General features: G+C 38.3%; 1 protein-coding gene across 4 annotated transcripts in view; it reads right to left on the minus strand.

The window, feature by feature from the left end:
- Positions 1 to 1,308: 1,308 nt before the first annotated feature.
- LOC106056984 (neuropeptide prohormone-4-like) overlaps positions 1,309 to 26,496 on the minus strand; it is a 136,641-nt gene continuing 111,453 nt past the window's right edge. For 3 of the 4 annotated variants that reach the window (XM_013213967.2, XM_013213965.2, XM_013213966.2), the window contains exons 3-6: positions 15,895 to 16,026; positions 14,602 to 14,715; positions 7,007 to 7,152; positions 1,309 to 3,510 (exon numbers count right to left, since the gene is read on the minus strand). In XM_013213967.2, the coding sequence (XP_013069421.1) occupies positions 3,463 to 3,510; positions 7,007 to 7,152; positions 14,602 to 14,715; positions 15,895 to 16,026 (440 nt within the window). In that variant the 3' untranslated portion in view covers positions 1,309 to 3,462. The remainder of the gene's footprint in view (positions 3,511 to 7,006; positions 7,153 to 14,601; positions 14,716 to 15,894; positions 16,027 to 26,496) is intronic. The other variant, XR_008776947.1, reaches the window with a different exon arrangement.

The raw sequence follows: 26,496 nt of genomic DNA on the forward strand, positions 1-26,496 counted from the left end.
GAAAATAAAAGTAAAATGGTGAATCTGCTTAAATATATACTTGAAATTAAATACTCGCGTTTTTAATGTCTCAACTAGGATAATTAGACATAAATTAAATTTGTACTTATTTATATAAACGCATTTATAAACAAACGCACATTGCTAGTGTTCAAATAATAGAGTTGAAGCTCTTGGGCATGATGGTGTTAAAATAAACTTTTCAGCTTTGTATAGCTTTCAAATGTACTCTGTTACTTCCGTTAGTATATTACATCACCTCTCAAAGTCGTCTGCTGGAATGTCCGCACACTGCAGGACAGCAACGAAAGTGAATGGCCTCAATGGAAGTCTGCACTGGTGGCATTAGAGTTGGCTCGTCTAGATGTACGCTTTGGCGAGTCAGGGGTCGCTGACTGAAAGAGGGGCTGGCTACACCTTATACTGGTCTGGAAGAAGCCCTGAGGAGCACAGGCAATAGGGAGTGGCTTTTATGGTAAAACAATCTCTTGCCAAGAAACTACAAGATATACCTGTTGGTCACTCAGACCGACAGATGTCGCCCAGACTACCGTTAGATGGCTCTAGATATCAAAAGAAAATCCGCTGCCGAGGACAGACGCAAATCTAAATCGACCACATGCGGACACTGGTTATGCTGCCCTGGATGGTGCAAAATATGTAGGTCACAGCTGGGGCTGCGCATCCACGGGAAATACTGCATTCCTCGCTAATCTTTGGACTCGAAGACAAGCTTTATTATTATTAAATCACTCTAGCTTATTTTCATGCAGCTTTGATTTCCTGCAAAGAAAGACAGTCTCGATTACAAAGAATCTATTGTCAAACATTTACGTTCTTAGACAATTGAAGAAATTTTGAATAATTTTACAGTTATTTCACCTTCCTTAACATTTGGCAACATTTTCTTCACTTCATGGTTGTTTGATATGTGCATGTATATAAAGAGGAGGCTAGGTGGCTGAGTGGTTAAGGGCTTAGCTTCCGAACCTGGAGTCATGGGTTCGAATCTTGGTGAAGCCTAGGATTTGGAAATTCTGGATTCTTAGGGCGCCCCTTAGTCTACTCTAATGGTACCTGACTTTAGTTGGGGAAAGTAAATGCGGTTGGTCGTTGTGTTGTGCTGGCCACCCGATACTTTGCTTGTTTCCGTTGGCCAAAGAAACAGATGACCTTAACATCATCTTCCGTATAGATCGCAAGGTCTGAAAGGGGAAACTTTGCTTTTACTTTTTATGCATACAAAGTGTACTCTATGTCTTTGCCCTATATATTGAGCCTATATTAAAAAGGAAGATAAGTCACATCAAATGTCCATTATAGTTTAATGGTCATTACAAATATTGATGAGATAGAACCAAGTAACAAGTAAACAGAGAATGTCCCTTCAACAAGTCCCTAGATTAATCCGACAATAGCCTTCACAGTTCCGAAATATGTATCTGACAAAAGAAGAATCACTAGCCTATATCTTAATGTCAAATGTTCTAGGTGATTTTTCGGCAAGGAAACTTTAATACATATTTTTAAAGGTCATTTAGAAGAAATAATTGGGGAACATTGATATTGCTTTTAAAAACCTTACTGTAACCTTTCCTGAGCATGAACCATTTAGTTAATGAATTTGAGGCATAGACATTTGTTAGTGTTTGTTCTTCACACGTCGACTTACTTTGGAATTGTGAAAAAATATCAACTCGTTTTTCACTGACATAAATTTTATTCACAAGATTTTTTAAGGGGGGGGGGGAGGTCGAGAAAGTTTATTCAAAATTATGGTAGGCTATATTACCTCTAAAATTAGGATCTTTATTGGTTTAAACCTCTGGTTTATGTGTGTGCAAAGACTGAAATGAAACCACGGTGTAGGCTTGGGCATTATTTTGTGTCACCATTGTGTTCCTTATTACCTCCAGCTCAAAAGAGTTCCTGACATGGGCCTGTGAGAGGTTGAATCTCATGGTATGTATTTATCTGCCTTTTTAAAATGTTCTTTATTTAAATATTAACAGCGGATTAATCTAGAGAAAAACACAATAACGCCGGCCGATAAGTGAATGTGCATTCGTTTCGTATTAAATCAGGGTCACGCCTTAAATAATTTCATTGACTATATTTCCCAGGGGAGCGCCAACACTAAGAGCCAACCATAAACTTTCCCCTTCAAGCCACGTCCCGCAGACTATGTTTTCATGGAGTCAGTATTCTTTCCTCTTGGACAAGATAATGAAGAGTTTCAAATCAGATACTGTTTCATGAAGATTATTAAATGGTAAGCTCTCGTAATCAAACGATATTAAAGAAGTAAGAGTTAGATAGATGAATTGAGCAGGGCTGATAGATCAATAACAGGAATCACTTCATTATTAAGCCTATCATTTTATTTGGTAAAGTGTAATTGTATTGAAATACAAGTTTCATTATTACTAATGTACTTATGTACCCACTCATTTCTATGTTTTGAAATATATAGAAACCTGTTCAATATACAGGACCTGTTCAATATACGGGACCTGTTCAATATACATGACATGTTCAATATACAGGACCTGCTCAATATACAGGACCTGTTCAATATATAGGGCCTGTTCGATATACGGGACCTGTTCAATATACATGACCTATTCAATAAATCGGACCTGTTCAATATATGGGACCTGTTCAAACTACTACATTAATAACAAAGCAGTGCTTTGACTTAGACTACGAATGTTTAAACAATTATCCTTATTGCTGCCTAGTTGTGAAATTCTAAAACCATGTCCCCGCGGGTTATCAAACACAAGATATCAGTGTTGGGCAGATATTAATATGCTGGGCAGTGAAAAATGCGTTACTAACAGCTTCCTTGCCGGATAATCACCCTGCTTTTGCTTTTTATATTAACAACTCTGAACAAATCCACAAATACACACAATGACAGAATTAAAATAGCAACATTAATTGTACAAAACGAACTTACGTTAAAAATAAAATCCAATGTTTATAAATATATTATGCATAATGGTATTCGAATCAAACAAAACAAACTGATATATATTTTTTTGTATCATTATTATTAGCAGACACACTTTGATATTAAATTAAACAACAGACAAAAAAAATTACTAGTGAGATAAAACACTCATGGAAAATGAAAAATTTGGAGCGCAGATTTATTTCTGAAATGTTCGCCTTTACAAACCAACAAAAAAAATAAATAAATATTTTCTGTGTCAACTAGGCGATGACTAGAAATGGAAATATATTCTAAATAATTCACATAAATATCACACATGTATTTTATTGTTTTTAAAACATTTAGATCACAAATTGATTTTCAGTTTGGTCACAAAAGAATGGGAGCTGCATACAAAATATTTCTATATAAACTGCTTCGATTGGTCCTTTTTTAATATATATTTGTATATATGTATATCTCATTGTATTGCCTTGACCTCTGGTGACACATGACGTCACATGTTAAACTTTGAACCCACTGTCATAAAGTTTCTGGAATACATACTGGACCTGTGGAAAACAAAAGGAAGTATTTTTGTAAAGAAGAACCAGGTAGATCTCAAATCCATTTGATTAAGATGTAATATCAAGTAATGCTATCCTGTCGCCAGATGATGTGCAATGATTAAAGAAATGCTTTTTATGATCATTTATTCTCCACACAGAAATCTCTCACGTCAAAGCTCGTCACACTTATACGTCCCACCAATATAAGTCATCAGACACTCACCTAAACCTTTACACATACGATTCTCACATATGAGACGCTCACACGTAAGACCTGACACAAAAAAGACCTTAACACAAAAGACTTTCACATATCAGACACTCAAACATAAGCTCCTTATAGATATCATCCTCACATACTAATAGACCATCACACACCAGATCTCATACATATGACCCCAGAGGCGAAGTAACGTACTCGAGGACTAGGTTTCAAGATGATGCACCCCCTCTCTTTAGAAACGTTAGAAGGTTGAGTGTGAAATAGGAACAAAGTCTTGTATTCTGTCCGATGTATAGATTTTTGTGTTTTGTTTTTTTCTATTCTTTCAATAGTCCTTGGTCATGAGGCTTTGAACCTTTTAGATTCAGTCATGGCTGCTTAGCCACTGTACGACTCATAACACCTAAGATGCTCGTATGTCATATTGTCACAGTCTCGGTTGCCTGCTATATGTTCACCTCGGGTCATAAGGGTGAAAGACACGTGAAATCCCTGATATAGAAACAGGAAGGAAGAATGACTAAATAGACTCTGGGTCAGTAGTAACCTTAAGAGTCGAGTAGAGTGGTCACTTAGAGAGTCGAGTAGTAACTTTGAGTTGAGTAGAGTCGTCTCTGGGACTTGAGACAGTACACGTATTTCTAATAGTTATTATTCTGTGCTTAGAGTTGGATACGTCTTATTGAAGTTTATTGTTACCCGCTGTGATGCTGATGTATTCTTGTAGTGAAGTGATACTTTAAAAGACTTGTATATTTGATACCGCTGTGATGCTGATGTATTCTTGTAGTGAAGTGATACTTTAAAAGACTTGTATATTTGATACCGCTGTGATGCGGATGTATTCTTGTAGTGAAGTGATACTTTAAAAGACTTGTATATTTGATACCGCTGTGATGCGGATGTAGTTATATTGCAACTGAATAATTTTGTGTAAAGTAGCAATTATACATAAAATTATACATAAAATTATACATAAAATTATACATAAAACACTGAACCAAATAACCAAAATCTTCTATTAGAAAAACAAATTTTTAAATTAAATACTCAGAAAGACACAAAGATAAGGCACATTCCTCGTTACGTATGCTAGGACAAATTTGTACAAATGCTCTTTCTTCCTTAGTGCTATTAGAGCATGGAATTTGTTGCCTGAGCTTGCCAGGAAAACCAGTGACTTGGCAGAAATTAGGTCATTGGTTAATATGCATGACTAAATGCATGACGCGTAGGACGTAATCATCTTCTTTTTGAAGTAACGTCTGTGTCATATAAGATAAGATAACGACTAGAAGTGCAGTACATTATTGTTATTATTGAATAAACGTCATATTTGTCTGCTGAAGATCGATTTTGTTTACTGTTCATGTTCGTGCTAAGTGGACACAAGAACCCCGTATTCTACGGCATTACACATTTAGCATGTTATCCATATCTTCAAATATCATACCTTCAATTATCATACCTTCAATTATCGTACCTTCAAATACCATACCTTCACATATGAAACACTCACGCAAAAGATCCTCACATATCATACATTTACTTATAATATACTCACACAAAATATCCTAACAAATAGGACCCTCAATCATCAGACCTTCACACAAAATATCCAAACAACTTAACTAGTAGAAACTAAAAGATGTGATAAAATATTGGTATTATTTGTTCTATCTTAATGTTCTGTTGTCACAGATAAATAAATAACATACTGTAGACATTAATTAATAATAACAATAATAATAACAGAGACTTTGTGTTTCTACAAGTAGACATAGAAGACTATCCTTTTATTTCCGTCACATCCTTTACTTTCGCACAAAGCATTCACAACAAACAATGACGTAATAGAAACATATTAGCACACTTAACATAAAATGTTTGATTTATTGTTGCTTTGAAAAATACATTTGAAGCAAAGTGTATGATTTAAAACTAAAAGCTAAAAATTCTAGCATTTTTAGAAATTTAAAATAATTGCTAGAAATTGATGAATAACTGGATGTAAATTATTAATGAAGGTTCTACGCCTGGATGAAAACAAAAGCGCAGTTAAAGTTGGCAGGTGAGATGTGAGTCAGTTCTACGCCTGGATGAAAACAGAAGCTCAGTTAAAGTTGGCAGGTGAGATGTGAGTCAGTTCTACGCCTGGATGAAAACAGAAGCTCAGTTAAAGTTGGCAGGTGAGATGTGAGTCAGTTCTACGCCTGGATGAAAACAGAAGCTCAGTTAAAGTTGGCAGGTGAGATGTGAGTCAGTTCTACGTCATAGAAACCAAAGCTCAGGCTAGCTCTGTTGATTTCTTCTTTTTGTTCCCAAAGGTTTCATTTGTTCCACGAGTAATGAAGAAAGGCGTCGAAATGTTGTGTTTTTTTTAAAATTACTAACATAAAAAACTACTTGTTTAAAAATAATAAATAAGAATATTTGTATTATTACTTAGGGATAAGAGAAATATACAAGTAAAGTAAAAATAAGTATCCCACTCAAATCTAGTTTTGTAAAAGTTGCAATGACATCCCAAAGTTCAATACAACTCTAAGCTCTCCTAGGCCTACATAAATCTAAACCAATGAAAACTTATAAGCAGCACTATTAATAAAACAAATGGATGTGTATGCACATAACAAACAATCCAAAAAACAAAGTGTAATATAAAAACGTCACATGGGTATCACATCTACAATCAGACAGGTTGGTATACAGTGTGGGGCATAAAGGTCTCCCACATTTGAAATGGGCGCTTTACGGGCTGTAGTGGCAGTAGAGAGGTAGGACATGTTTCATGTTGTAGTCTAGGCTTATCCATTTGTAATGTTTATACAAATGTTTCTTTCCTTGTTCACAGCCCATCATTGGACCAATGAACATTGCGGCTTTCTTGCAGCATATTATGAAAACAACCTCTATGTAGTAGCGACGCATTGCATTTAGTCAAACTGTATCTGTACTAGACCCAAAACTTTTGTTTAAATCCATTAAAACAACATTGTTTTTTTTTTAATTTACATTTCAGAAACATAAGCATTTTTTTTTGCTAGATAGTTTAGTTCTTTTGGTCGATTCATTCAAAATGTGGGAGATCTTTATACCCCAACCCTGTATTATGAAAACATTGCATAAAATAATAGAATTGTATGCATTTCAAAATGAGAAGGGCATAAAAAACGTTAAACATGTTAGTAAATGATTGTTATGACAGAGTCCATATCTGTCAGTGCTAACAACAACAACGAAACAGGTTAGTAAATCACATGTAGCTCTCCTTACCTCGTGCCATGACCTTTCGGGCATGCCCATGGCTAACAACGGCCTCTCATCTCCCTCAATCGAACTGACAAAAGCAGTGTCCAAGAGCTCGACGTTCTTGTCTGTTAGCCCTAAGGATTCCCTTAAATCATTCATCCCGCTGGCCACTGAAATTAAATGGAAAAGCGACCTATTATTATGTAAATGAAGATCAGCTCATTAGACTTGTAAAGTGATGTGCATTGATTAATTGATGGGGAAGGGCAGGAAACTCAATTGGATGCAATAGATTTGTGGACAACGACAACAGCAAATCAACTCGAGTCAGTCAGACAGCGACAACGGCAAACACTGACACTTGCTGTACCAGACAAGTTCGACATGATACAGACTGTTTAACTCATTATTTAAATGCTAATTAATATTCAAGACCAAGATTACGAAATTAAGTCTTTACAATAATGGCAATGTATTCGATTCCGATGATTAAGGATGAACCCCATTGCTTCACATGTATACGAGAGCGGAAAAGGAATATACTATAAATCTTTGAAATCGAAGACATTGCAAATATTGTAAAAGAGTTTAAAAGACTAAATATCGTTATTTTGTTCTTGAATATTAATTCGAGTCCGGATATTACGGAAGAATGCAGTATTTCACTTGACTGGTCAGCCCTAGCTGTGAACTACATAGTGTTAGGCACGCTGTGTCTTATGCAGATGAATCCAACGCAATTAACACTCAATTAACGAAATCAAAGAACACAGGCGAAAGGACAACACTATAAGATAGTCGACGCTGATAGCTACTATCTGTCTATCTATCTATCTATCTATCTATCTATCTATCTATATATCTATATATCTATCTATCTGTCTGTTTGTCTGTCTGTCTATCTATCTATCTAATCTTCAGCCTTAGGGCCTACAATAAAAAAAAAAAGAAAAATCTTTGCAAATCAAACCTGCTAGTTCTGTTTACCCTCACATAAATTTATCTTTCTTTTCATCTTTTTTTCTGTCTATTCCTCCATAGTCAGTGTTTCTATATTAACTATTTATATTTCTGTCTATTCCTCCATAGTCAGTGTTTCTATATTAACTATTTATACTTATGTCTATTTCTCCATAGTCAGTGTTTCTATATTAACTATTTATACTTATGTCTATTCCTCCATAGTCAGTGTTTCTATATTAACTATTTATACTTATGTCTATTCCTCCATAGTCAGTGTTTCTATATTAACTATTTATACTTATGTCTATTCCTCCATAGTCAGTGTTTCTATATTAACTATTTATACTTATGTCTATGCACGTTTAGGTGTTTTGTCTACCAATCTCAACTCATTACAAAATCAATAAGATTCAAGTCAGACTTCAGGGGATACAACTTTGTGCCATGTTTTACTTCCTTGTTATTTTTTTTTTTATGTTTTCTTACATCTAACATCTTTATCCCCATCATTGCCAACCCATTCAACCGCCCTCCCCCTCCCCTCGGCCTTACGTCTGTAGAGCTGCATTCACTCATCAAGATCAATGGGAATATGAAAACAGCAGAGTTGACAGCGTCAGTACTAAGATGGTTGACGTAGAGCACAAAAAAGGGGAGGAAATCCTGAACATGTCAAACAGAGAGATACATTGATTGCGTACCTTTCTGGAATAAAAGGCTCTTACAAATGATGCAAATAATGACAAGAGGTCGAACTATTTGCCATCAGATAAATGATTTTTCTTCTTCTGTCTCCCATTATTCATGCTTGATCAAAAACCTTAAGATGTCATTGAATTGGAGCATGACAAATATCATGGAAATGTGACGTTGTTATTCTCTTTTCAACATCGCCTTGTGGCTAAGAACAGTTTGTACCATTCTTTCATTATATGTTGTACCTTTACAGTCAGAAATGTATAATATGTTTCTATGTTTGGAAGCTTCTATATGCCTTCATCTTATAATGAAGTTAATCACAAGGAAATGCGTTTATAACCCTAATAGTTTTTTTTCCTTCCCTATAAATTACTGAATTTCCTTTAAAAAAAAACACGATGTTATGTCGTATTAGCCTCCATGTGTTTATCTTGTGCATGTTAATTAGAGACTTGAATTCTGCTTAGTCACTGGTCTTTCTGACCAACTTAGGTAGTGTAATTTAAGCTAAAATGGCAGCAGGGCCGGCATTAGGTTAATTTTGACCGATATCTCAAAATTGGGCCCCGGGCCTAGCAGGGGTCCCTCAATATACATCCCAGGCTTTTAAAGATGTAGGACATAGAGGGTTAACATACTTAGCGTATCTTACGATTGACGTAAATTAACCCACTGACCCCTATTGCGTTTGAGCTTCCAATGCATGTTATATAATACATGCTGATATAATGATCTAATTAATAGTAATAGTTGTTATGTAAAAAAAAAATTAATTGTGGCTCGCAAATTGTAAAGCTAGCCCAGAGTGACAGTTTGGAGAAATGAGCACTTCCATGCATGTGTTCTATCATATGGGATAAGAATTATGATAATGTGTAAACGACTTTTTGGAGTATTCTATTCGGTTGTGTTTATTTAATTAGTAAGTTTTGCTTTACTGTTTTCTTGCATTATTGCTACTTTACTTTTTAGTCTTCGGACCCAAAGTAACTCTTTAAGTTTTTTAATTTCGTTTATGCAGGACTGGATGGCTTTCTGAGATGTTGAGCTCTTTCTAATCAACACCAGGCCCCAGTTGTCCTTTGCTCTATCTAATCAACACCAGGCCCCAGTTGTCCTTTGCTCTATCTAATCAACACAAGGCCCCAGTTGTCCTTTGCTCTTTCTAATCAACACCAGGCCCCAGTTGTCCTTTGCTCTTTCTAATCAACACAAGGCCCCAGTTGTCCTTTGCTCTATCTAATCAACACAAAGCCCCAGTTGTCCTTTGCTCTTTCTAATCAACACCAGGCCCCAGTTGTCCTTTGCTCTTTCTAATCAACACAAGGCCCCAGTTGTCCTTTGCTCTATCTAATCAACACCAGGCCCCAGTTGTCCTTTGCTCTATCTAATCAACACAAGGCCCCAGTTGTCCTTTGCTCTATCTAATCAACACAAGGCCCCAGTTGTCCTTTGCTCTATCTAATCAACACAAGGCCCCAGTTGTCCTTTGCTCTATCTAATCGACACAAGGCCCCAGATGTCCTTTGCTCTATCTAATCAACACAATGCACCAGTTGTCCTTTGCTTTGCTCTATCTAATCAACACCAGGCCCCAGCTGTCCTTTGCTCTATCTAATCAACACAAGGCCCCAGTTGTCCTTTGCTCTATCTAATCAACACCAGGCCCCAGTTGTCCTTTGCTCTGTCTAATCAACACGAGGCCCCAGTTGTCCTTTGGTCAATCTAATCAACACGTGGCCCCAGTTGTCCTTTGCTCTATCTAATCAACACCAGGCCCCAGTTGTCCTTTGCTCTATCTAATCAATACGAGGCCCCAGTTGTCCTTTGCTCTATCTAATCAACACAAGGCCAGTTGTCCTTTGCTCTATCTAATCAACACGAGGCCCCAGTTGTCCTTTGCTCTATCTAATCAACACGTGGCCCCAGTTGTCTTTTGCTCTATCTAATCAACACGTGGCCCCAGTTGTCCTTTGCTCTATCTAATCAACACCAGGCCCCAGTTGTCCTTTGCTCTATCTAATCAACACCAGGCCCCAGTTGTCCTTTGCTCTATCTAATCAACACCAGGCCCCAGTTGTCCTTTGCTCTATCTAATCAACACAAGGCCCCAGTTGTCCTTTGCTCTATCTAATCAACACCAGGCCCCAGTTGTCCTTTGCTCTATCTAATCAACACAAGGCCCCAGTTGTCCTTTGCTCTATATAATCAACACCAGGCCCCAGTTGTCCTTTGCTCTATCTAATCAACACCAGGCCCCAGTTGTCCTTTGCTCTATCTAATCAACACCAGGCCCCAGTTGTCCTTTGCTCTATCTAATCAACACAAGGCCCCAGTTGTCCTTTGCTCTATCTAATCAACACAAGGCCCCAGATGTCCTTTGCTCTATCTAATCAACACCAGGCCCCAGTTGTCCTTTGCTCTATCTAATCAACACCAGGCCCCAGTTGTCCTTTGCTCTATCTAATCAACACCAGGCCCCAGTTGTCCTTTGCTCTATCTAATCAACACCAGGCCCCAGTTGTCCTTTGCTCTATCTAATCAACACCAGGCCCCAGTTGTCCTTTGCTCTATCTAATCAACACAAGGCCCCAGTTGTCCTTTGCTCTATCTAATCAACACAAGGCCCCAGATGTCCTTTGCTCTATCTAATCAACACCAGGCCCCAGTTGTCCTTTGCTCTATCTAATCAACACCAGGCCCCAGTTGTCCTTTGCTCTATCTAATCAACACCAGGCCCCAGTTGTCCTTTGCTCTATCTAATCAACACCAGGCCCGAGTTGTCCTTTGCTCTATCTAATCAACACCAGGCCCCAGTTGTCCTTTGCTCTATCTAATCAACACCAGGCCCCAGTTGTCCTTTGCTCTATCTAATCAACACAAGGCCCCAGTTGTCCTTTGCTCTATCTAATCAACACCAGGCCCCAGTTGTCCTTTGCTCTATCTAATCAACACCAGGCCCCAGTTGTCCTTTGCTCTATCTAATCAATACGAGGCCCCAGTTGTCCTTTGCTCTAACTAATCAACACAAGGCCAGTTGTCCTTTGCTCTATCTAATCAACACGAGGCCCCAGTTGTCCTTTGCTCTGTCTAATCAACACGTGGCCCCAGTTGTCTTTTGCTCTATCTAATCAACACGTGGCCCCAATTGTCCTTTGCTCTATCTAATCAACACCAGGCCCCAGTTGTCCTTTGCTCTATCTAATCAACACCAGGCCCCAGTTGTTCTTTGCTCTATCTAATCAACACCAGGCCCCAGTTGTCCTTTGCTCTATCTAATCAACACAAGGCCCCAGTTGTCCTTTGCTCTATCTAATCAAAACCAGGCCCCAGTTGTCCTTTGCTCTATCTAATCAACACCAGGCCCCAGTTGTCCTTTGCTCTATCTAATCAACACCAGGCCCCAGTTGTCCTTTGCTCTATCTAATCAACACAAGGTCCCAGTTGTCCTTTGCTCTATCTAATCAACACCAGGCCCCAGTTGTCCTTTGCTCTATCTAATCAACACCAGGCCCCAGTTGTCCTTTGCTCTATCTAATCAACACAAGACCCCAGTTGTCCTTTGCTCTATCTAATCAACACCAGGCCCCAGTTGTCCTTTGCTCTATCTAATCAACACCAGGCCCCAGTTGTCCTTTGCTCTATCTAATCAACACAAGGCCCCAGTTGTCCTTTGCTCTATCTAATCAACACCAGGCCCCAGTTGTCCTTTGCTCTATCTAATCAACACCAAGCCCCAAATGTCTTTTGCTCTATCTAATCAACACCAGGCCCCAGTTGTCCTTTGCTCTATCTAATCAACACCAGGCCCCAGTTGTCCTTTGCTCTATCTAATCAACACCAGGCCCCAGTTGTCCTTTGCTCTATCTAATCAACACCAGGCCCCAGTTGTCCTTTGCTCTATCTAATCAACACAAGGCCCCAGTTGTCCTTTGCTCTATCTAATCAACACCAGGCCCCAGTTGTCCTTTGCTCTATCTAATCAACACAAGGCCCCAGTTGTCCTTTGCTCTATCTAATCAACACGAGGCCCCAGTTGTCCTTTGCTCTATCTAGTCAATACCAGGCCCCAGTTGTCCTCTGCTCTATCTAATCAACACCAGGCCCCAGTTGTCCTTTGCTCTATCTAATCAACACGAGGCCCCAGTTGTCCTTTGCTTTATCTAATCAATACCAGGCCCCAGTTGTCCTCTGCTCTATCTAATCAACACCAGGCCCCAGTTGTCCTTTGCTCTGTCTAATCAACACGAGGCCCCAGTTGTCCTTTGCTCTATCTAATCAACATGTGGCCCCAGTTGTCCTTTGCTCTATCTAATCAACACCAGGTCCCAGTTGTCCTTTGCTCTATCTAATCAACACGAGGCCCCAGTTGTCCTTTGCTCTATCTAATCAACACCAGGCCCCAAATGTCTTTTGCTCTATCTAATCAACACGAGGCCCCAGTTGTCCTTTGCTCTATCTAATCAACACGTGGCCCCAGTTGTCCTTTGCTCTATCTAATCAACACCAGGCCCCAGTTGTCCTATGCTCTGTCTAATCAACACGAGGCCCCAGTTGTCCTTTGCTCTATCTAATCAACACGTGGCCCCAGTTGTCCTTTGCTCTATCTAATCAACACCAGGCCCCAGTTGTCCTTTGCTCTATCTAATCAACACCAGGCCCCAGTTGTCCTTTGCTCTATCTAATCAACACAAGGCCAGTTGTCCTTTGCTCTTTCTAATCAACACGAGGCCCCAGTTGTCCTTTGCTCTATCTAATCAACACGTGGCCCCAGTTGTCCTTTGCTCTATCTAATCAACACCAGGCCCCAGTTGTCCTTTGCTCTGTCTAATCAACACGAGGCCCCAGTTGTCCTTTGCTCCATCTAATCAACACGTGGCCCCAGTTGTCCTTTGCTCTATCTAATCAACACCAGGCCCCAAATGTCTTTTGCTCTACCTAATCAACACGAGGCCCCAGTTGTCCTTTGCTCTATCTAATCAACACGTGGCCCCAGTTGTCCTTTGCTCTATCTAATCAACACCAGGCCCCAGTTGTCCTTTGCTCTGTCTAATCAACACGAGGCCCCAGTTGTCCTTTGCTCTATCTAATCAACACGTGGCCCCAGTTGTCCTTTGCTCTATCTAATCAACACCAGGCCCCAGTTGTCCTTTGCTCTATCTAATCAACACCAGGCCCCAGTTGTCCTTTGCTCTATCTAATCAACACAAGGCCAGTTGTCCTTTGCTCTTTCTAATCAACACGAGGCCCCAGTTGTCCTTTGCTCTATCTAATCAACACGTGGCCCCAGTTGTCCTTTGCTCTATCTAATCAACACCAGGCCCCAGTTGTCCTTTGCTCTGTCTAATCAACACGAGGCCCCAGTTGTCCTTTGCTCCATCTAATCAACACGTGGCCACAGTTGTCCTTTGCTCTATCTAATCAACACAAGGCCCCAGTTGTCCTTTGCTCTATCTAATCAACACGAGGCCCCAGTTGTCCTTTGCTCTATCTAATCAACACCAGGCCCCAGTTTTCCTTTGCTCTTTCTAATCAACACCAGGCCCCAGTTTTCCTTTGCTCTCTCTGGAAAACGATTGAAAATATCCATGAAAACATTTTTGGTCAAGCAATCTATGAATGATGCCAGAGTTACAAATGTAGAATTATGTGACCTATTTTATAAAGGCTTACATTCTCTAAAGTGTTTTATTAACAATGTGGTGTATAAAAACAAATTTTTGCCTATTTAATTTAAAAAAATAGTTCCCATTCAGAAAATTAAAAAAAAAGGAGTCGTTACAGCAGAACTTTGCTGCAAGATCTGTAAAATTATGATATCAGATTTTTAATCTTTTCTAGTTTTTACGATATAATCAGGACAGTCGGACAGACAGACGGATAGGCAGACCACGCAAATGTTATTGTGGCTTTTCCCCTTTCGGAGACCGCTAACTAGCGAGTTTATGTGTAAGTACCTGTTAAGACATGGGCGATAAGATCAATACTGGCACCGTTAAACAACTGGGGGACCATCCATTTTCTTTCATTGTTAAGAAATACCGTCATATCTTCCACTGTCGGTCTTGATGCTGTGAAGGAAAAAAAAATGTAACTATTATCATGTGATCCTGAATATGTTAGAGAATCTTTAAACCATACCCTTGTTCTTAGGAGCATAACAAAATTATGCTGAATAGGTACTTTTAAGTGTAGTATGTTTCTTTGTCACTTAACAGAACAATAGAAGCGGAAGTCGTTTAAGTATTTTATAGTAACTTAGTGGTCACTTATAGAACAGGCTTATCTCATCTTATAAATTACAAACGTTTCTTAAGGAAGTTGCATCCATGAAGATATACTAATTACAGACATCTCTTCTAAGTCATTGTTTCTCTTGGAGTAATTAATAAATCAGTCCGGGCTTGATTTAAATTTAGCAGGTTGACATTTTATTTAAAGCCTAACTGAGAATATTGATGCAAACTATTTCTTTAACTATGGATCGTTATAATCAGTATGAGTCTGATCTCCAGTTTCATACATAATAGGGTTGAAACATTTGGTTTCTTTCCTTTGTTAGATTGAATGTTTTTTCATTGAATGTTTCCTTAGGCCAAACAGTTGTGTGACATTATACTTCGTTTTGAGTTGTAATGCGTCAATCAGAGCATAAATGGTTGTCTTAGGTTGTTCTATAAAGTATTAAACCAGCGTTTGGGAAATCTTGACATGAAAAACCAGAAAAATGGATTTTGTCCAGCCAATTCTTGGACAGAAGTCGAGCAATTCTCTTAGATTCTCGTAGAATCCATAACAGAAAATAAAACAAAAATAATAAGCCTACTTTTTATTACTAAAGTAATTAATGCTATTAAAGTCGGATCTGCAGCCATTTTTCAAAAAATGAATTGAATTCCTGGTAATGACTGGGATTTTTTACTTCGGGATTTTTCGTACGTTTCCGAATTCACCAAAATTTAATGGGTATTAGTTGGAAAGTGGAAGCGCAGTGGCTGAGCGGTAAAGCGCTTGGCTTCCTAACCGGGGACCAAAGTTTGAATCCTGGTGAAGACTGGGAGTTAAAATTTCAGGATCTTCGGGCGCCTCTAAGTCCACCCAGCTCTAATGGGTACCTGACGTTAGTTGGGGAAAAGTAAATTGGTTGTTCTGATCACCTTAGGTCACACACACACACACACACACACATTCGGAATTGTGAAATTGAAACTTAAGAATTATTTCATACAAAAATATCCGGGCACTGTTACCTGCGTTACAAACTTCTGGATCCTCGTCAAACCCGTCCTCACAGTCCGCGAACCCATCACAGATAGACTTGATTGTGATACACTTGGATGAACTTTGACACAGGAAAGGTTTCCACTTCTCGCAAGGGTTACCTGTAAGGTGAAGGACATTTGCGAAATTAATGAACTCAAGTATCTGATGTAATCATCCCACAAATTAACATTTCTCAATAAGGCTACCTAAACTATGTAGCCATTCTGTGTTTCTCAACTATTTTTACAAAGCTTATATCTTCTCACTCTGTCTGTCTGTCTGGTCAAAAGTTGTTTGTAGGCCTATACGTTATTTCTCCAAAACCCAATCTTGGAACAAGTAGAACTTGTGCACAACACAAGAATCAATTAAAAAAAAAACAAATTAGTTAATTTACTTTTTGTAATTAATTGATTTGTTTGTTATCGAACAAGGAAAAGAAATTCTATTTGATAAAAATGATCCTCTTGAGGAGGCTAGAGACCTGAGTGAACACGTTTTTATTTTTTATGCATTTAAAAAGCGATCACAGTAACTTTTACGGAGATACCCCTCTTCTTTCTCTCCCCCGCCCCTCCTGTCGTTTCCCAACTTGTCCAGACAAGTGATAGGATCATAGTCCATTGAGAAAGCTAAAAGTATGAAAAAGCGCTAAACAAAAACAAGCGGTAAAAAAATATTTCTAATCGCACAGATTTATTCTTGATAGTCTAGATCTGTTATAAACTTAATCGCACGATTGATCCAAACTGATACATTACACTTAATATAGGCTTGTTTATTATTGCTATTATTATTATTATTATTATTTTGCTTTTCTTGCTTTATATGTATATACACCCATAAAGTACCCACCTCCACACATATACACACTCAGAGACACACACAAACCTGGAAGATGGCAGCACAATACATATTAATTCCTGACGACATGTGTTGTGCATTAGCGCAAGAAGCAGTCAACAACAAGTATGACCCATGGTTGAAATGTACTATGGACTTAATCAGTAAACAAAACTACTGCGATAAGAAAACGAATGCTAAAGACTCTTAAAGTCAGAAACTCAGTGCCTGATGGCCAACCAAGACTGTCCAAGAGTGTTATATATATACAGAAACTCAGTGCCTGATGGCCAACCAAAGACTGTCCAAGAGTGTTATATATATACAGAAACTCAGTGCCTGATGGCCAACCAAGACTGTCCAAGAGTGTTATATATATACAGAAACTCAGTGCCTGATGGCCAACCAAAGACTGTCCAAGAGTGTTATATATATACAGAAACTCAGTGCCTGATGGCCAACCAAGACTGTCCAAGAGTGTTATATATATACAGAAACTCAGTGCCTGATGGCCAACCAAGACTGTCCAAGAGTGTTATATATATACAGAAACTCAGTGCCTGTTGGCCAACCAAGACTGTCCAAGAGTGTTATATATATACAGAAACTCAGTGCCTGATGGCCAACCAAGACTGTCTAAGAGTGTTATATATATACAGAAACTCAGTGCCTGATGGCCAACCAAGACTGTCCAAGAGTGTTATATATACAGAAACTCAGTGCCTGATGGCCAACCAAGACTGTCCAAGAGTGTTATATATACAGAAACTCAGTGCCTGATGGCCAACCAAGACTGTCCAAGAGTGTTATATATATACAGAAACTCAGTGCCTGATGGCCAACCAAGACTGTCCAAGAGTGTTATATATATACAGAAACTCAGTGCCTGATGGCCAACCAAGACTGTCCAAGAGTGTTATATATATACAGAAACTCAGTGCCTGATGGCCAACCAAGACTGTCCAAGAGTGTTATATATATACAGAAACTCAGTGCCTGATGGCCAACCAAGACTGTCCAAGAGTGTTATATATATACAGAAACTCAGTGCCTGATGGCCAACCAAGACTGTCCAAGAGTGTTATATATACAGAAACTCAGTGCCTGATGGCCAACCAAGACTGTCCAAGAGTGTTATATATATACAGAAACTCAGTGCCTGATGGCCAACCAAGACTGTCCAAGAGTGTTATATATATACAGAAACTCAGTGCCGTATGGCCAACCAAGACTGTCCAAGAGTGTTATATATATACAGAAACTCAATGCCTGATGGCCAACCAAGACTGTCCAAGAGTGTTATATATATACAGAAACTCAGTGCCTGATGGCCAACCAAGACTGTCCAAGAGTGTTATATATATACAGAAACTCAGTGCCTGATGGCCAACCAAGACTGTCCAAGAGTGTTATATATATACAGAAACTCAGTGCCTGTTGGCCAACCAAGACTGTCCAAGAGTGTTATATATATACAGAAACTCAGTGCCTGATGGCCAACCAAGACTGTCTAAGAGTGTTATATATATACAGAAACTCAGTGCCTGATGGCCAACCAAGACTGTCAAAAAAGTGTTATATATATACAGAAACTCAGTGCCTGATGGCCAACCAAGACTGTCCAAGAGTGTTATATATATACAGAAACTCAGTGCCTGATGGCCAACCAAGACTGTCCAAGAGTGTTATATATATACAGAAACTCAGTGCCTGATGGCCAACCTAGACTGTCCAAGAGTGTTATATATACAGAAATTCATTGCCTGATGGCCAACCAAGACTGTCCAAGAGTGTTATATATACAGAAACTCAGTGCCTGATGGCCAACCTAGACTGTCCAAGAATGTTATATATATACAGAAACTCAGTGCCTGATGGCCAACCAAGACTGTCCAAGAGTGTTATATATACAGAAACTCAGTGCCTGATGGCCAACCAAGACTGTCCAAGAGTGTTATATATATACAGAAACTCAGTGCCTGATGGCCAACCAAGACTGTCCAAGAGTGTTATATATATACAGAAACTCAGTGCCGTATGGCCAACCAAGACTGTCCAAGAGTGTTATATATACAGAAACTCAGTGCCTGATGGCCAACCAAAGACTGTCCAAGAGTGTTATATATACAGAAACTCAGTGCCTGATGGCCAACCAAGACTGTCCAAGAGAGTTATATATACAGAAACTCAGTGCCTGATGGCCAACCAAGACTGTCCAAGAGTGTTATATATATACAGAAACTCAGTGCCTGATGGCCAACCAAGACTGTCCAAGAGTGTTATATATATACAGAAACTCAGTGCCGTATGGCCAACCAAGACTGTCCAAGAGTGTTATATATATACAGAAACTCAATGCCTGATGGCCAACCAAGACTGTCCAAGAGTGTTATATATATACAGAAACTCAGTGCCTGATGGCCAAACAAGACTGTCCAAGAGTGTTATATATATACAGAAACTCAGTGCCTGATGGCCAACCAAAGACTGTCCAAGAGTGTTATATATATACAGAAACTCAGTGCCTGATGGCCAACCAAGACTGTCCAAGAGTGTTATATATATACAGAAACTCAGTGCCTGATGGCCAACCTAGACTGTCCAAGAGTGTTATATATACAGAAATTCAGTGCCTGATGGCCAACCAAGACTGTCCAAGAGTGTTATATATACAGAAACTCAGTGCCTGATGGCCAACCTAGACTGTCCAAGAGTGTTATATATATACAGAAACTCAGTGCCTGATGGCCAACCAAGACTGTCCAAGAGTGTTATATATATACAGAAACTCAGTGCCTGATGGCCAACCTAGACTGTCCAAGAGTGTTATATATACAGAAAGTGTTATAAATCTTTGACGTATTTAAAGATGTGGTACAATTTTTTAAACTTGTCAGTAGTCTACGCCAGCATTAGCCCTTCAGGTACGTGTCACATAGACCTTCATTTAAAGCGTGTCAAACTGGAAACGTTTGCATGACCAGACTAGACGAGATTAGTTTTTTATTTTAATTGTAATTTTAAAATTATTCTACCAACTAAGTCTGCATAATTTTTTCCTAAGTTTCTGACGCTCTTTCATAGATGGAGATTATTAAGTCTTAGATAAGGTTACCGGGCACCTACATACCCAGGTAGGAGGACAAGAACAAAGGGGCAAGTCTTGACAAAGAAGAGAGAGGGAAAAGAAAATGCCAACTATGGAAACTGAACTTATATTTAATTTGTATGAAACATCTTATTAAACTAGCAAAATATGAAAACACATTTTTAAAAACAAAGCTAAAATAAGGGAAAGAACTGTATATTTACAGCCATATGTCTCAATGTTTATTTATTTATTTTTCTTTTTATGTATCAATGGACTGATTAACACTAATTAATCAATTAATTCGTTAATTTTTTGATTGATTCATGTTTTTGTTACGGACAAGAAATAACTCTGCACAATTTCAACTTCATTCGAGAATGGGTATTGAGAGAAATAACGTGTACAAAATTTGTACCAGACTGACAGACAGACAGAGTGAGTTGATATTAGCTTTGTAGATTATAGGCTGTAAAACTACTAATGTTTAAAAAATCTTAGACAAAGCGACTTGTCCCAGAAGTTCATCATTCTGGCTAAGAATATGTGTAAAGCTCTATATGCATGGCATGGTCTTCAGATTTTACAACCAATACCTTGTGGAAAAATGCTTCCCAATCGTCGGAGAGTCTATTTCTACCTCTTGTCCACTTTGCGTTGGTCAGAGATAACGTACTTTCATCTATAGCTTCATAGGCAGAAAGGCAAACGAAGAAAACGAAATGTGGCTCCCCACCAGCTCTGAGTAACAGGTTTCTTTTGAACATACAAATCCTTTCATAACATATGTAATAACAACAAACAAGAAATTAGGTAATGCTTAGGTCTGTATGTTTCAATCAGATAATATGAAGGTCAGCTGAATAACAAGCCATTGCAACATTGTATAAACCGGACATTTTCCAAATTAAAGCCAAAGTCCGCCGGACGGAGGACACGATCCATAAATGAGGATGACAGCGAGACTCAAACTCGGAACCCCTGCGATGACACCCCGAAGCTCATACAAGATCAGACAGCCATCCCGACGGAGGAGTTCCTCTTCAACAGTTTAGTGATGCCCAAACTACAGTCCGCGGACCACATCTGGCACATGGTGCAATGAAATCCGGCTCCCCGAAACCCCTGACCACATTTAATAATAAAGTCTCAGAGGATCGGTTTCATTAGACTCACCCTTTTTTAGCGTTGATGCGACTCTCGTCACTGTCGGAAATTCTATGTCAACCAAACCGGACCTCAGAGCAGGGAATATTGATACTAACTATTGGGAAGACAAAAACCTAGACCGCACTATGTGGAGAGAGATGTTGACCAAGAAAGTTAAGGACAGCGAAAAAACATGGGCCTCAGTTATGAAAAAAAGCGTGCCAAACGAAAAATGGCTTGCTTCTCTACCATCAAAGCCACCCTAAAGCTTGTGTTTTAAGTGGATGGGAGTGTCTCTCGCGGGGCTCCACAGTCACATGAAATAGAGATCTACCAGATGAACCAAAGTCGTTACGACTGAAGGAAGCCAACGATGTCAAGCTGGACGAAGGAAGTTGTAGTACCACAGATCTACATAAACAAACTCTAGAATCTGGGTACTTCTAGTCTATAGCAAGGAAAGGCTAATCAATATTGCTCATTTTATTACCTTAGCAGATCTAAATTGATTCGTTTTTAGCTTGTCGATAGTGTCTCTAATAAACGTTTTTAAAAAGTCTATTGGATGACGCTACGATGGAGAAGGCGAAAGGCCAATATGTTGATTTGTATTTCGCTAGTCTGCAGATTGTGGGCATTGTCTCTGTCAAAGGCAACCCCCACAAAGCCAACATTTGTTTGCATTCCTTTTTGTTGTGACGATTACATTCCATCACAATTATGGTACGTTGTTTTAATCGCTAGAGTCGCTAGATTTAATTGTCAGAAAAACAATGAAAAAAAAGGTGAAGGTGGCTTTTTATATTAAAATCACAGGTAGAGTGTTGGGGTTCAACTCCCTCCACCCCCCCCCAAATGAAAACGGAATTTGGGTGATTCCAATAAAATCAAAATCTAAGCATAATATCATTTTTTTATATAGACAAATCCAAGCAAAAATATGTCCATTGTGAGATTAAATCACGAAATCTGATTAAGATTAGTAATCACTTCTGTTATTTTGACTCCTTTAATCAATTACTTTGACATTTCGTTAATCATAACTTCATGACTGACGTAACATTGCCTGAATTCCGTTATGTATTGCAGACGTGTTCAACTGTCACGGGAGAGGGAACTCCTAATAAGTTTGAGAGATCTATTGAACGACTTTATGAATTATGCAACCCGATACAGGGCCGCCGGAGAGAAAGTGCCCTTTCTGTGGGTACCCTTAGGGGCTACCATTGATTGGTCTGTGCAAGATGAACAAAAAAAAAAAAAGATTTGCTTTTAACATGTGCAGGGTGGCGGGGAAAGTAAGGAAAACAGAATTAGTCCATAAAGTTCCAGTGACGTCGGAGCAATAGTCCGTCCGTCTGGCCGATCTACAGAGTGAGTGTTTCGTTCATAATACAATTAGCTATCCATATACTGTAATCCCGCCGCGTCGCGCGTAGATAAACACACACTCCATTTACCGTTCTAAGCAGGACTAGCCAAGAGGACTACTCAAGCGCTTTAGCTATAATGATTAATGTCATTTTATGACCAGACGTACACAGACTTGAATGACAGGACGAAACTGTAAGCTATGTTAACATCATTAAGTAAAGTGATTCTGAACAGTTCTGGGGATCGAAGTGACCTGGTCAGTTCTTGGGATCGAAGTGACCTGATCGTAAGAGGCAGACTCAGGGATTTACTTATAAAAGAAATACGAACCACTACAAACAGAAAATCAAATACAAACTAGTCCTTCTTGTGTAATCTAAACTAGTGTTTTAAGTCGCTTTTACATTTTTTAAATATTTTTTTTATTCAGTAGAAGATTACATTGCCAAAAATACATAAGACAAAACCGTAAGTTCCATGTTTCCACAACAATTAAGGTTAAAACATTGTTCGGTAATTGTTCAAATTTGACGATCACTAGGTTGTCTATTGTTCTCTGTTGTAGACACATGTACATACACATGCGTCATCCATGCCAAACGAACGGAAGTCCTTGACATTGAGATTCTTTCGAGAGGAACTGTCTTTAGTTTCTATGGAAGCCCACAAATTGCAAGAAACATAATGCTAAGTGTTTTCATTGGTGCATTTAAAATTGTATTCTACACATATGGCATTACACAATGTATTGTTATTTTGTCATATACTATGATTATAAAGGATAAATAAGAAATGCTTACGATATTTATTCTGTGTGTTTATTACGAGTTAATAAACTATTCTTGCAGAAGTAACATCAATTATGAAAATAGTAATTAAGGCAATGATGATTACTAAATCCATTACAAATTTTTCTTTATAATTGATTAATATACATACAGTCTTTGATATCATTGAATTAGATTATTTACCGTTACCTATCGTTTATTTCCAATATCGCCTATTTCTCTATGCAAAGCCTTATTCCCTTTAGATGAGTCAATAGTGGTTTATAAAAACAAAATTAATTCATTAGGACTCATCAATTAAATAATTGGTTGATGTTTTGAGTGATTCATGGATTGTGATCGAGATATATCACGTCTTTGTTACTTCACTGCAAAACTTATAAGATAATGCTAGATAAGAATAAGAAGATAAAAAATTCTTATAAAAAAGCTTATGCGAATTTTAATTGTGTCCATTAGTTTGGATCAGTCATGTAATTAAATTTGTAATAGATCAAGACCAACAATAATAAATCTGTGCGATCACAAATATGTTTACCAATTGTTTTTGTTTGGCGCTATTTCATGCTTTTAACATTCTCAATACGCTATGATCCTATGTCTGGACCAGTGGGGACAATGGGGTGGAGGGGGAAGAGAAAGAAAGAGATATCTGGGTGGATTTTGCCGAAATTGGTTTTTAAAAACGTTTACACGGTACGACCCGAATTCGGACTCTTAGCGCTCGTCTCCTCGGGCCGACCTGCTAACCACTCTGCTAGTGAGGTACTTATGACTAGATAATATTGTATAGTTGTTTTTTTCAATTTAGGGCGGCGACCTATAAAGAGGACTAATTAAGCTTACATCACCACTTCAGTCAAGTAAAATTTATTTTCCTTGTTCGAGATAGAAGACAAAAAAATTAATTACCAATATTTTTTTTTATATTGATCTTGTGTTTTCAGGTAAATGAAATAATTGTGTACAATTTCAGCTTGATCCGAGATTGAATGTCGTAAAAAACACGTGTACAAACTTTTAACCAGACAGACAGACAAGAGTTTAAATAACTTTGTCAAAATATTAATTTTTTGTCTTTGTTTCTTGTGTCCTAAATAAATAGGATGAACAATCGAAAAAAACACAAACAATTTTTCCCTGTCTTTTGTGGTTCTTTGCTGTTTTCTGAATGTTCATGTTCCATTGATTTTCTCTACTCAAGAAGAGTTCTTTCTCTTTCTCGTACAGTTTCAAAAAGCTAAGAGAAGTAGATACTTCTATGGATATTAGAGAACATAACAGCTCCATACAGCTCTTTAAAAACAAAAACACTTGACTTTTATTCAAAATCATCTACAACTTTTAATATCGACGGTAATAGAAGTATAAATATGTGAAACTTCAAGATATTGAATGACGCAACGCTTGTTTCCGCAATTCACTACAAATATTTTGCTTTCATCATGCACTACTGACACGTGGTTTTGTCTTCTGTTTCCCCTTTTGTCTTTCTTTCCATCCCCTCCCCTCCTAATCACATGTATCAATCCTACTAAAAGTTACATCTGACACTTCACACACACTCCATAACCTATAAATAACGTTTAGAAAGCCAACCAATCAACTAGGTTTTCACTGTAAAAATGGACGCTTGCTATTCTCCCTTCAGAATGTCAGATATGTGTAGTCCAATGGCAGAATAAAAGTCATGTCTCTATACTGTGCACGAGCTGCGGTACAAGGTTTGTGGACACAAATCTCCAATGAATCGTCATTGATGACCTGGTACTTTGTTCTACTGTAGCAGAAAGGTAAGTCGAAGAAGTTGTTCTCACGTGACAGCCAGTGAGTGAGTGCGACACTTGTACTTTATCGGTTGTTAAGTACTTTCCATTGTGTCTATAACGTGTTCCCAGAATGCCTAAAGGCTTCTCATTTGTACATCCGGGGCAACATCAGAATCTTAATTTAGAACTGCGAAACGAAACTGTTAGAAATTCTGTCGACAATCTACGTACAATGCCCCGATTAAGCCGTGTGATTGTGTCAGTTTAACAAGGGTCAGCCGAGGTCAGATGAATATCAATAGAGAATTCGCATTGTTATTTAGCATACAAAACTTGAAGCCAAAAATATATTCTCAGTGTTATTATATTCCACATATCAGTGGTTCTCAAACTGTGATCCGCGGACTGCAAGAATTCGATAGACGACCTTAGAGGGTCCGAAGAAAAGGGAAAATTGTATAGAATTAAAATAATTTCTTCGCTAGAAGCTAATTTATCCGATTGGACAATTTGAACAATAATCAACTCACCCCTCATTTGTCATTACCGAACAATTCTGTGACGACCTCAACCAAAGATCTGAAGATATTATTGACTTGAATATTATCGAATGAATATTGAACCCTTTAGCAAGTATATAACTCAGATCCCAATCACTGATTCTGAATTCAAAAACAGATTCCAATTTTATAACGTGCATGGACATAGTCCAGATGTCGTTGACTGTTTACTCGTCTTGTTATTTGATAGAACATGGATTCAGTGATGTCATGAACTTAAACACATGCAAGAAACCGACCAGAAACTTCTGCTCGTGATTTGCGTTTGCTAGTTACAAACATTGAGCCGAACATAATCGAAATACACTCATAAAATCTCACCATGTTTATTAAAGTCATTTTTATAAAATTGTATACAAAAGTTATAATTTTAATAAATAATCCTTCAACAGAATGTTTTTTTTTACATATTTAATGTATATACTATGCATTTATGAAGCTTTTTTACTTAATGGTACGTGGATGGGTTTAGACTGTATAAAGGACATTTAAAACGTTTGAGAACCTCTGCCTTACATGTCTGCTTATATAAATTTGAGCCACTCAATGTAGAGGATTTATCCTGCATAGTTTATTTGCTCTTGTAATTTTCATAAACTAATGTCCAAACTATAGATCGCGGGCCACATCCGGCCCTGACGCAGCGCTTCCAGCCAACTCGTAACGTCCACAGTTCAATTGACATGCTCAGTTACTTTCTCATTGACAATAGATTTTTTAAAATTTGTTTTGAGGCTCGTGACATACGTTTTGGAAATGCGTATGTCTTTCAGAATGAAAAATGTCGGCACCAGTAATACATCATGGGTTTCCTGTACTGTATGTATTGCCGTCTGGCTATTGAGTTTTAAATGCATGCTCAGCGATAGATATATTCATTGGTTTTGGTGACGTTGAATAAAAAGCAAAAGTTGTTTTTCGTTTTTAAATGAATATGTACGTAACATTGAACGGCATGTCACTACATTCATATGGGGTGATATACTTTATTCCTTTAGCTTGCAAGTAAGACCGTACC

Source organism: Biomphalaria glabrata, chromosome 3, assembly GCF_947242115.1.
Source record: "Biomphalaria glabrata chromosome 3, xgBioGlab47.1, whole genome shotgun sequence".
In the NCBI taxonomy this organism is placed as follows: domain Eukaryota; kingdom Metazoa; phylum Mollusca; class Gastropoda; family Planorbidae; genus Biomphalaria; species Biomphalaria glabrata.